The 11,844-nt window shown below is 39.8% G+C and overlaps 1 protein-coding gene across 1 annotated transcript; it reads right to left on the bottom strand.

Annotated features, from left to right (window-relative positions):
• Window positions 1-28: 28 nt before the first annotated feature.
• Window positions 29-1,509, bottom strand: LOC140145006 (uncharacterized). The gene is made up of 2 exons (XM_072166798.1): window positions 555-1,509; window positions 29-159 (listed from the first exon to the last, which is right to left on the bottom strand). The coding sequence occupies exons 1-2, from the start codon at window positions 1,507-1,509 to the stop codon at window positions 29-31; spliced, it is 1,086 nt and encodes a 361-aa protein (XP_072022899.1).
• Window positions 1,510-11,844: the final 10,335 nt, after the last annotated feature.

Here is an 11,844-nt window from a genome sequence, read left to right as displayed (position 1 = left end):
CTTTACTGATCTTGTCACCAAAGCTACATCATCTGCGAATCTCAGATCTGTTAGCTTCTCGCCATCTATGTTGATCCCTCTCTCCTGTAGGTTCAGCTTTCTGAATATATCTGTAGTGAATATTTTGGGGGATATTGTGTCTCCCTGTCTCACACCACGCTGAATTTGGATTGTTTTTGAAACATCGTTTTCAATGTGGATTTTGGCTGTGGCATTTGTGTATATGTCCTCGAGAATTTGGACATAACCTTCGTTGACTCCAACTTTACGTAGTGCTGTAAAGAGGCCTTTATGTTCCACTGAGTCAAAGGCCTTCTCATAGTCTATATATCCAATGCATAGCTTCAAATTATATTCATTTGCCTTCTCAATAAGTTGGTTGATGGCATGCAGATGGTCTACTGTTGAATATCCACTTCTGAAGCCTGCCTGTTCTCTTGGTTGGTTTTCATCAAGCACTCCTTTAATTCTGTTCTGTATTATCCTTGTGAAAATTTTGTAAACATGTGATAACAGGCTGATAGGTCTGTAGTTTTTGATGTCTGTTTTTTCACCTTTCTTGAAAAGGAGGATCACTTTTGCCTCTTTCCAGCAAACTGGTATCCTTTTTTCATCCAGTATTTGGTTATAGAGTCCAACTAAATGTTGAGTAATCCCCTCTCCTCCAATCTTGATAATATCACTAGTAATGTCATCTGTTCCTGGTGCTTTGCTGTCTTTCATCTCCTTTACCGCCATTTCCACTTCTTTTTGGGTTATACTTGGGATGGCTGATATGTCTGGTGATATTGTATTTGGTTTTGCCTCATTTGATTTGGAGCTATACAGGTCTTGATAAAAGTCTGCGCATACATTAAGTATCTCTTGCCTGTCATTTGTTAAGATACCATCTTTTTGTCTCATTTGGTGCATTCTTGATTTCTTCCGGTTCAGCTTTGCAATATGCTGAGGTCCTCTTCCACTTTTGAGAATGATTTCTATTTGTTCTTTTCTCTTCTTTCTGCTCCTCTGTCTACGTTTTATCCTCACAGTTTTGACGAGCTCCCTGTATTCGCTATTTTCAGGTATTGATTTGTCGATAATTTCTCTTAATTCTTTCCTCCTTCTGTCCAGGGCCTCAATCTCTTTGTCCTCCTCAGTTGTTTGCTTCCTCCTCTTCTCTTGTGGAGCTACTTCTGCTGCCACTTCCATCACAGTGCTGGATATAGTTTGGTATGTTTGGTCTATATCCAACTCTTCAATGTCTAGTCCCTCAAAGCGATTGTTCAATTCCAACTGGAATTCTGACCTCTTCTCTCTTAGTCGTAGAATGTTAATCTTGCTTTTCTTTTCATTTCTGATAAATTTAAGCCTGGTTAGTCTTTTGCTGATATGAAGTTTAGCCCTCACCATTCTGTGATCACTTCCTATATCTACATTTGTGATAACTCCACAGTCCTGGATAATTCCCTTTTGGCTACTGAGAATAAAGTCTATTTGGTTTCTGGTGTGTCCATCGGGCTTTCCCATGTCCAATAGCGTGTTTTTTTTTTTTTTTTTTTTCTTCTTGAAGAATGTGTTGCCTATAACCAGCTTATGCTGTGCTGCAAATTTTAGTAGCATTTCACCTCTTTTATTTCTCTGTCCATAACCACATTTTCCCATGATACTTATGCTGTAAGACATCTCAAGAACATCGAACCTAAAAATGTTATTCACAGGTAAATCACAGGTTTTATTTTTAATACACTAACTGGAAATTAAATACACTAATAAGTGAGGACCGGTTTTTGCTGTGGATATGTTTCACTGCAATTTTGATGTAACGATTTTGAAATCAAGTTAAAATTGTGATATATTCAACTGTTTGAGAAATTAATTATATAAAGGAATACATGTAAGATCCAGGTGCTCTATCTGTAAATACAATGTACATTACTGACACACTATCACTCTCTTTATCTACGTCAATAATAGAATATCGATCAATTCAATCGAATTGAATACATTGCTCCATTTTGAGTTTGTAGTTCACTACTAAGCGATCTAGCGATCGATTGCTAGCCAATCAGATAGAACTTCTTTTCTTGCGTTCGGTGAAATACCACTCGCCCGTCGCTCACCAACGGAGTATTAAATATTTATCGTATAGGGTGTTGACACTGTGCGACAGGCAGGGAAAGTAGGGAGGAATAAAGAGAGAAAACAAATCTTTGGCTCACAGAAGAGGTCTTCAAATTGGCGGATCAAAGCAAGCAAATGGTTTGAAGAACAAAGATTAACGTGGAGAGTATCGTGAGTTGAACAGGAAAATCCAGCAACAAATCAGAAGAGATAAAACTTCTTTCATCACCAAGAAATGTGCTGAAGTGGAAAAGGATAGTGTATCAGGCAACACCAAAGATATGTATAAAAATATCAAAGCACTGACTTCCAAACCTGTTCCAAGACTCAACGTACTGAAGGATGAAAATGGAACCATCCTAATGGAGGTTGAAGAAATTAAATCAAGATTTAAACAATACTGTGAAAAATTATATGCATCTCAAGAAGACAAGGCAGAGGAGGAAGATGGGGTTGAAAGCGACGACACTGACAGTGAACCAGAGATCCTGATGAGCGAGGTAAAGAGGCAATGAAGAGGCTCAAGAATGGTAAATCACCAGGAATTGACAACATCCAGGCAGAACTGTTGAAAGAGAGTGAAGGGGACGGTGTTGCAATAATTCACAGACTATTTAACAAGATTTGGCACAGTAAAGAATGGCCAGAGGACTGGAAAAAGGCAGTATTCCTACCTTTACCAAAGAAGGGAGACACAAGGGAATGTGCTAACAACCGCACCGTCGCCTTAATTCATATATCCTCCATATCATTGCTGAGAGAATTAGAAATCATCTTGAGACTGAATTACCACCAGAGCAGGCTGGCTTAAGAAGAGGAAGAGGGACAAGAAACCAAATTGGCAATTTGAGTAATTTAATGGAGAAAAATTCCAGCACCCATTATACCTTTGCTTCATTGACTACTCAAAGGCATTTGATTGTGTGCGGCATAGGCAGCTATGGAGAATAATGAAAGCAATTGGGTTCTCCGAGCATGTGACCAATCTGATTTGCTCATTATATCACAACCAAGAAGCCACCGTTAGAACAGAGAGTGGAGACAGTGAGTGGTTCACTATTGGCCAAGGCGTTCGTCAAGGATGCATTCTGTCACCGTACCTTTTCAACATATATGCAGAGTACATCATGAGGAGAGCATTGGTTGGTGTTACAGGTCAGTTGTCAGTCGGAGGACGAAAGGTAAACAACCTCAGATACGCTGACGACACCACCCTTATTGCAAAGTCATCAGATGAGCTTCAGGACCTCATAGACAAAGTAAAAGCAAGCAGTGAGGAATTTGGGCTGCATCTCAATGTCAAGAAAACAAAGATAATGATCCGTGGAGGAGATACAAATCAGCAAGTGAAGGTGAATGGAGAAGATGTGGAACAAGTTGACACTTTCAACTTTCTGGGATCACTTATAGACAATGCAGGGGGCAGTTCACAGGAAATCAGAAGACGCCTAGCCATGGCAAGATCATCGGCAATTGCGTTGACAGATATATGGAAAGACAGAGGCATTTCCAAAGCTACCAAGATTCATATTATGGATGCTCTGGTTTTCCCAATTGCCTTGTATGGCTGTGAAACGTGGACGGTTGGAATGACAGATAAGAAAAAGATCATGGCGTTTGAAATGTGGTGCTGGTGGAAGATGCTGAGAATATCGTGGAAAGAACATAAGACCAACAAATTTGTAAGACACCAAATTGGAGACCATGCTTCCATGTGCCAAAAAATAGATCGTTTAAACTGGCGTATTTTGGCCACATTTCTAGAAGAGATGGTGACAGCATTGAGAAGATAATTATGCAAGGTCACGTAGAAAGCAGTCGTAGAAGAGGTAGACAGAAGCTTAGATGGACTGATGGAATTAAACAATTAACAGGCCTTCCTCTCGTCGCAGCCCACCGTCTGGCTCAAGACAGAAGCTGCTGGAATACCATCATCAACAGGGTCACAAAGGGTCAGTCATGACCCATAGGACCACGACGACGACGTACTATTCCAATGTATCCAAAGGTCCATGGAAGTTATTGAGGTGTCACTAGCTGGAGCTAATACCTAATAATATGGTATCAGCTTTCCGTTATATGAATTGGAAGAGCCATTTAAATAGAGTAGAACTATTACTTGTGTATTTATATAACAGAGGTATTTGCACATGCCAATTAAAACAACATAAATGTGTTCTAACGCTGAGTGCTTGTAAGCGGAGGTGGTCTGCGCCACAACTTGGCGGGCCTACACTTCTGCTATTTATAGAAGATCCCTCGAAGATAGCATGTAAAGCTCTTTGGTACATTTACACAGGCGCTGTGTAAATACCAACATTATTTTATTTTATTTTTATTCTATTCTCAGCTATCCAGGTATGCGAAATATCTAATTGAAAATCATAATCTTTTCAACTGGACTTACTATTTTGTTCTGTCGACAGTTTCAAATCCTATCCTCGTCGAGTGTTCTTCTACACATAGCAGAACTGCATGCCCCGCCAAGTTGAGGCGCAGACCACCTCTTCTGTTCAGAGCCGTCGCTGGACCATTTCCTCAGGGGGGGCGGGGTGTCGGGAAATAAATTTTGCTGATGGCCGGATTTACCTTTTGCTGGCCCCTTGCGCAACATGATTGCCATCCCTGGCTCTTCGGATAGAAAACACCCCTCCTCCACACTGTAACTCAAGTTTTCCAAACTGTCCCCAGAATTCCTTTACCGTGGAAAGGTGCACGAAATTTTGATGAAGTGGCGCGAGTAGCGGGCGAAAATGTGTTATTTCAATGCTAAAATTCAAAGAAGGACGTACCAGAGTTACCGAACCAGGGGCAAAATTTCCTTATAGTCTCACTGATCTGCTACTAAAAGAACATTATCGTGACAAATGCACGCAAAGCGCGCGAAAAATTTCAATTTCAATGCTAAAATGAACACAATTGAGAACAATTAATCGTGCCAAAGGCCTTTTGGTTTAATTTAGTCCCGGTATTTTGATCCAGCTCATGAGTTTTATGCTTATTCCAGGCATCAGAAGAGTTGCCCTAGCACGCATATAAAATAATTTACATAATAGAAAGGATGCAATTATAACTCCTTTTTTTGGGATTCGTGATCACGTTCAAGTTTGAGATGAAAAAAAGCGCGCGGCAATTTGACAGTTTAATACGAAATGTTCCAAAATTGGCTTAATTTTGGGTCTAAAATAAATTAGAGCAAAAGGAAGATGCAAATTTTGACGTAAATTTGGTCACATAGAGGGGACTGACTTGCCACCATGCCCTATATGGACAGAGGCGTAGACTTCTTTGTAACATTGGGGATGGGGTTGGAGATATTTCTTGAAGATATGGTTAATCCAGCATCTTTTGACAAAATCAGTCTATGGTACAAATGCGCGCGAAGCGCGCGAAAAATTTACCATATTGAAGCTAAACTGGTGAAGTGTGGTACAAAAGTGGAATAAATTCGCACGAAGCGCGCAAACATACAGGTGGCAACATGCAGGGTGGTTGTATGGACCATCCTCCTATCAATTCATTGGTGCTGGTGAAGGGCGCGATGCAGAGGGGTGATGTGATGCGCACATATTTTGTAGATCTTGCAAAGTCATTAGTTTTGTGTTCACATCACCTCATCGGGCCTGACCAACATCATTGTAGGCCCCATATACCGGCCCAATAGGCCCGGGCCAATAGGACCTATATTACAAACTGAATGTAGTTGTATCCCCCTCTACCCCCTCTACCCCCTCTTTCTCTCTTCTCTCGCTCTCTTTGCGTTATCCACAAGCGTTAAGTGCGTATTTCAAATGTTCCTCTCACGTCCTCATTAGATGAAATAGGTGATATATGTTTTCTATTACTATTGGGAGTTAGTTCTGAATATTTTTTATGGCAGGCTATTGTACTCCTTTAAAAACTACTCTACTCTTTAAAGCTAGAAAATACCTAGTATGAATATTGTGCAACTGGTTATGACAGTACATGCAATATTGGTATTTTATAACATTTATCAGCTTACGTTGAAATCAAACCTCATTGCTTTCCATCAATTTTGATTTTATTATTTTGATATTTTTCATGTTACAGACATCAACAGAATATGTTAGTCGTTTAAAATTGAGACTAACTCAACCAGAAAATCTCAAATATGACTTAAACCCCTACGGTGCCACCGGTTATGATGGCGCGTGGATTATTGCTTTGATGTTACATGAGGCAGCTCTCGTTCTTGAAGAAAGAAATGCTACTAAACGGCTAGAGGATTTCACATATAATGATTCAGAAATGAGGGACTTGTTTTTTAAACTTCTTGCAGATATTCAATTTGAAGGTGTATCCGTAAGTGAATTCCCTTTTTTCTTGATTTACACGATCGATAAGATTTAATCAACATGCAAGAACATCAACCATAATAGCTTCTAGTGAGATAAACTGCTGACAAAACATTTTCCTAATAAACGTGCGCAGATATACTACACCAGATCCAACGTTTTATTTTGAAAAATAAAGGTCAACACAGACTTACAACTTTATTACAAATAATAAGACGTACAAGAGGTTTAATAGCAATGGGTATTCATAATACAAACTAATGGTTTGTTGTAAAATACAGAATATTACTTGAATAACTTGAAGAAAACCTACTAAGCCACAACCATCTTAGACAAGAGTCAGTCTACATGATTGGAAACTAATATATAGTTCTGCCCATGACAAGCTATGTCACTCTGATCATGCTGATGAAAGCTCGATTGAAAAGCCTGAGAACACACTCACAAAATCTATATACTGCTTACAGACGATGAATCCATTGACATTCTAAATTTGTAGCATATAATTATGATTAATTATCGAGACTCGGTTTGCAATTCACTCTACATTGTAAATCTAAATTATTAGATAAACTTAAGGTTGGTCTTAATCCTGGAATTATGGACACTTTCGGGCCTCATAACTGCTAAATTAAAAGTAAACATATTTAGAATGGCAAAGACTTGATAAATTCATCTGTAAGGTCAAATTTGGGCCAAAATTTTCAACAACAAAAAAATCATAAAAAAGACCGATTTTCGCCCAAATTTCAAATACCAACAATTTAACAGTTATGAGGCCCGAATCTTTCCATAATTCCAGGGTTAAGACCAACATTAACGATATAAATAATTAACTACTCACATAAGGAAAGTCCGTGCCAATGTAAAACCCGTCCTACACCAAAACCTGATCGTGTTATGATAATTTGATTGCTACCAAACACTCTAAATTGACAGAGATTGATACCATGTGAAATTTGTTTCATTTCCAAAAGTTGCAAAGCAAAATGATGTCAAAATTGCTTAGCGTGGCAATGATGCATCGATATGACGTATGGGTTGTTTTGGGCTATGTCAATGGTCGCGCTCTACCATTCACCTCCGCTTGGTCCACTTTTATATTGTCCATTTTTGCCCCATTTTAAAGAGTAATGCCAAATTCTCTTTAAATTGCAAATCTTGAGCAAAAAGTTACTATTTTCGCCTGTTTTGCCATACGGTTGTATATTCAATGCTTTGCTAAAGAGCGCTTGCAAATTGATATGTAATAGTAAACAGTACTTAAAAACGGACTTAAATGAAAACAAAAATCGTTTTGTGTCTTCAATATATAAAGGTTTTATTTGTGTTTATTCCAAGTCTGATTTCAAAATGAATACAAATCCAATATATTTTGAAATCATTAATATTCAATGACATGAACACAAATTATAGCTTTGCATATTGAAGACACAATTTTTTTTAAAGTCAACCATGAATGACCCTAGCTCCAGTATAGGTGGATGGATAATAGCCCAAATAAAAAAAAAATATTATTAGCATCTTGAGAATGGTAGTGAGCTTTGGTAAAAAATGCATTGACCGAGCACACACTTATTATTTTTTAAAGAACATTAAATGTCGACATATGAAGATCATGAAAATGTTTTAAAACATTTTGTATGAAAACACACAACAACAACATTTTTAAATGTTTTAAAAAAATGTTATTGTAAAATATTTTGAAAATATTGTTTGCCAAATATTTTGTCAACCCTTATAAATAATATAATGTTAGAATATTTGCAGGAAATTATCATAAAAATGTGTTTGAATGTTATGAAAACGTTTTATACCCTTTAAATACCCTTTATATAGCCCGACATTTAAACATTTTCTGACCACCTTTTCTAACCTTTCGCGAATGAAAAGGTTTTGTGTTTGTTGGGGAGCATCTCATAGCGAGCGTGTAGAGGAAATATCACAGATATACCTTTATAGGTCATGTGGTTCTTGAGTTATGTTGTAAAGAGGGCTGAAACAACAACACTTTTGTAAAACGTACATAACTCATTATCAAGCAAGATTTGTAGATTAATCTTTACAAAACATCAACATGTTATTTTCCATAATACATTTAGATAATGAAAATCGACCAACAATAGCTAGTCTATATACCCTTAATTTGAATTGTCCTTGAATTCAAATAATTATAATGATATGTCGGACACTGTTATATGTTTTATATTTCAATCTATAATTCAGGGACCCGTAAGCTTCATCAATGGAGACCGAATCGGGATAATACAACTTGAGCAGTTGCAAAGTAAGATGTGGTGCCATAAACAAACATGTTGGGAACAATTACAGGGAATAGCTGATAAAGAGAGGAACAACAAAAACAAGAACAAGAAGAAAAGGAAAAAGAAGGTGAAGAAACAAAAAGAAGAAAAATAAGACGACGAAGGTGAAGAAAGAGAATAATGTATAACGGATGAAGAAGAATTAAGAACTAGAAACCACAGTTGTGTTTGACCAAACACGAATATCTATGCCCGTGATGACCACACCTAACCCCCTTCCCCTATTCACAAACGAAAACTTGGTGAGCACCATGTGAAACCCCTTGTTTCAAACTTTCATTTGATATACATGTAATGCTCATAACACTAGACTGGCCCACACTCTCTCTAATACCCTACCAAGCCTTCACTCTTATTTATACCCCACCAGACCCTCACTCTTTCTAAAACACCACCAGACTGGACCACACTCTCTGATACCCCACCGGACCCTCACTCTCTCTTATACTCCACCAGAAACTCACTCGCTCTAAAACACCACCAGGCTGACCCATACTCTCTCTAACACCCCACCAACCTTCACTCTCTCTTATACTCCACTATACACACACTCTCTCTAAAACACCACCAGACTGGCCCACACTCTCTCTAATACCCCACCAGACCCTCACTCTCTCTAATACCCCACCAGACCCTCACTCTCTCTTATACCCCACCAGACCATCACTCTCTCTAAAACACCACCAGACTGGACCACAGTCTCTCTAATACCCCGCCAGACCCTCACTCTCTCTTATACTCCACCAGACACTCACTCGCTCTAAAACACCACCAGGCTGACCCATACTCTCTCTAATATCCCACCAAGCCTTAACTCTCTCTTATACTTCACTATACACGCACTCTCTCTAAAACACCACCAGACTGGCCCACACTCTCTCTTATACCCTACCAAGCCTTCACTCTCTCTTATACCCCATTAGACCATCAATCTCTCTAAAACACCACCAGCCTGGACCACACTCTCTTTAATACCCCCAGACCCTCACTCTCTCTCTTATACTCCACCAGACACTCACGCTCTTACACCACCAGACTGGCCCACACTCTCTCTAATACACTACTAAGCCTACACTCTCTCTTATACCCCATCAGACCCTCATTCTCTCTTAAACACCACCAGACTTGACCACACTCTCTCTTATACCCTACCCCTTAACCAACCACACTCCTTGTCCCATCATGACAACCTATTGAGGTGGTCCAAGGAACCAAAATCAAAATGCCTACACATTCCCTTTTAAGGGAGTTTTTGTCAAGTGATCAGTTTCCTTGACGTACGATTCAGGCCGTTATCATTGCAAATACAGGTAGCTAACAAAATGCGGCCTATTGCGCTACACTGTGTTAATAGTTCGTACCTAATTTGCAGTTTAAAGCCTTTGAACTTTGACCTCTGGGGTTGCGGCTACCACAGAATACATCTAGGGTTATGGGCCATCATTGTACCAAGTATGAACCCTGAGGGTGCTGTAGTTCTTGAGCTGGAGATGTTTGAAATTTTACACATATTGCTCCCTGTAGCCCATGACTTTTGACCTCTGGGGTGGATGTTACTGCAGAAATATCTAAGGGTCATGGGTCATCATTGTCCTAAGTATGAACGCTGAGGGCGCTATAGTTCTTGAGCTAAAGCGGTTTAAAAAATTTACACATATTGCCCCCTGTAGCCTGTGACCATTGACCCCTGGAGTCGAGGCTACCATAAGTTACTTCTAGGGATCATGGGCCATCATTATACTAAGTATGAACCCTGAGGGCGCTATAGTTCTTGAGCTAGAGCTGTTTGAAATTTTACACATATTGCCCCCTGTAGCCAATGACCTTTGACCTCTGGGGTCGAGGCTACCCCAGGAAATTTTTAGGGGTCATGGGCCATCATTATACTAAGTATGGGCCCCGAGGCTACTTTAGTTCTTGAGCTAGAGTCATGCAAAGGAACGATGAGGAGGAGAAGAAGGAGAAGACTAGATGCCACAGTAATGTGTTTTACCAAACACGAATATCTATGACCGTGACCACACCTAAGTAACCCCCTTCCCCTATTCACAAACGAAAACTTGGTGAGCACCATGTGAAAGCATGACTGCACTGGACTGGCCCATACTCTCTCTAATACCCTATCAAGACTTCGGTCTCTTTTATACCCCCATCAGACCATCACTCTCTCTAAAACACCACCAGACTGGACCACACTCTCTTTTATACCCCATCAGACCCTCACTCTCTCTTATACTCACACCAGAACATCACTCTCTCTGAAACACCACAAGACTGGACCACACTCTCTCTAATACCCCACCAGACCCTCACTCTCTCTAATACCCCACCAGATCCTCCATCTCTCTTATACTCCATCAGACACTCACTCGCTCTAAAACATCACCAGACTGACCCATTCTTTCTCTAATACCCCATCAAGCCTTCACTCTCTCTTATACTCCATCAGACACTCACTCGCTCTAAAACATCACCAGACTGACCCATACTCTCTCTAATACCCCACCAAGCCTTCACTCTCTCTTATACTCCACCAGACACTCACTCGCTCTAAAACACCACCAGACTGGCACACACTCTCTCTAATACCCTACCAAGCCTTCACTCTCTCTTATACCCCATCAAACCCTCACTCTCTCTAAAACACCACCAGACTGGACCACACTCTCTCTAATATCCCACCCCTTAACCAACCACACCCCTTGTCCCATCATGGCAACCTTTTGAGGTGGTCAAAAATCAAAAATCAAAATGCCTACACATTCCCTTTTAAGGGAGTTTTTGTCAAGTGATTAGTTTCGTTGACATACGATTCAGACCTTATCATTGCAAACACAGGGAGCTAACAAAATATTACCTATTGCGCTACACTGTGTTAATAGGTCGTAGACTTTGACCTCTGGGGATGCTGCTAATATAGAATACATCAAGGGTCATGGGTCATCATTGTACCAATTATGAACCCTGAGGGCGCTGTAGTTCTTGAGCTAGAGCTGTTTGAAATTTTACACATATTGCTTACTGTAGCCTATGACCTTTGACCTCTGGGGTCGATGTTACTGCAGGAAATATCTAAGGGTCATGGGTCATCATTGTACCAA

The sequence above is a fragment of the Amphiura filiformis genome, unplaced genomic scaffold (assembly GCF_039555335.1).
Source record: "Amphiura filiformis unplaced genomic scaffold, Afil_fr2py scaffold_113, whole genome shotgun sequence".
Classification (NCBI taxonomy): Eukaryota; Metazoa; Echinodermata; class Ophiuroidea; order Amphilepidida; family Amphiuridae; genus Amphiura; species Amphiura filiformis.
Note: the sequence above shows the minus strand (reverse complement) of the source record. Positions and strands in the feature narration are given on the sequence as shown.

What these genes read in the sequence shown, in the direction of transcription:
- LOC140145006 (XM_072166798.1), bottom strand. Translation starts at nt 1,509, where the DNA reads ATGGGAAAGCCCGATGGACACACCAGAAACCAAATAGACTTTATTCTC. An exon ending in GATCCTCCTTTTCAAGAAAG is followed by an intron (nt 160 to 554) that starts GTGAAAAAACAG and finishes ATCCAAATTCAG; the next exon opens with CGTGGTGTGAGACAGGGAGA.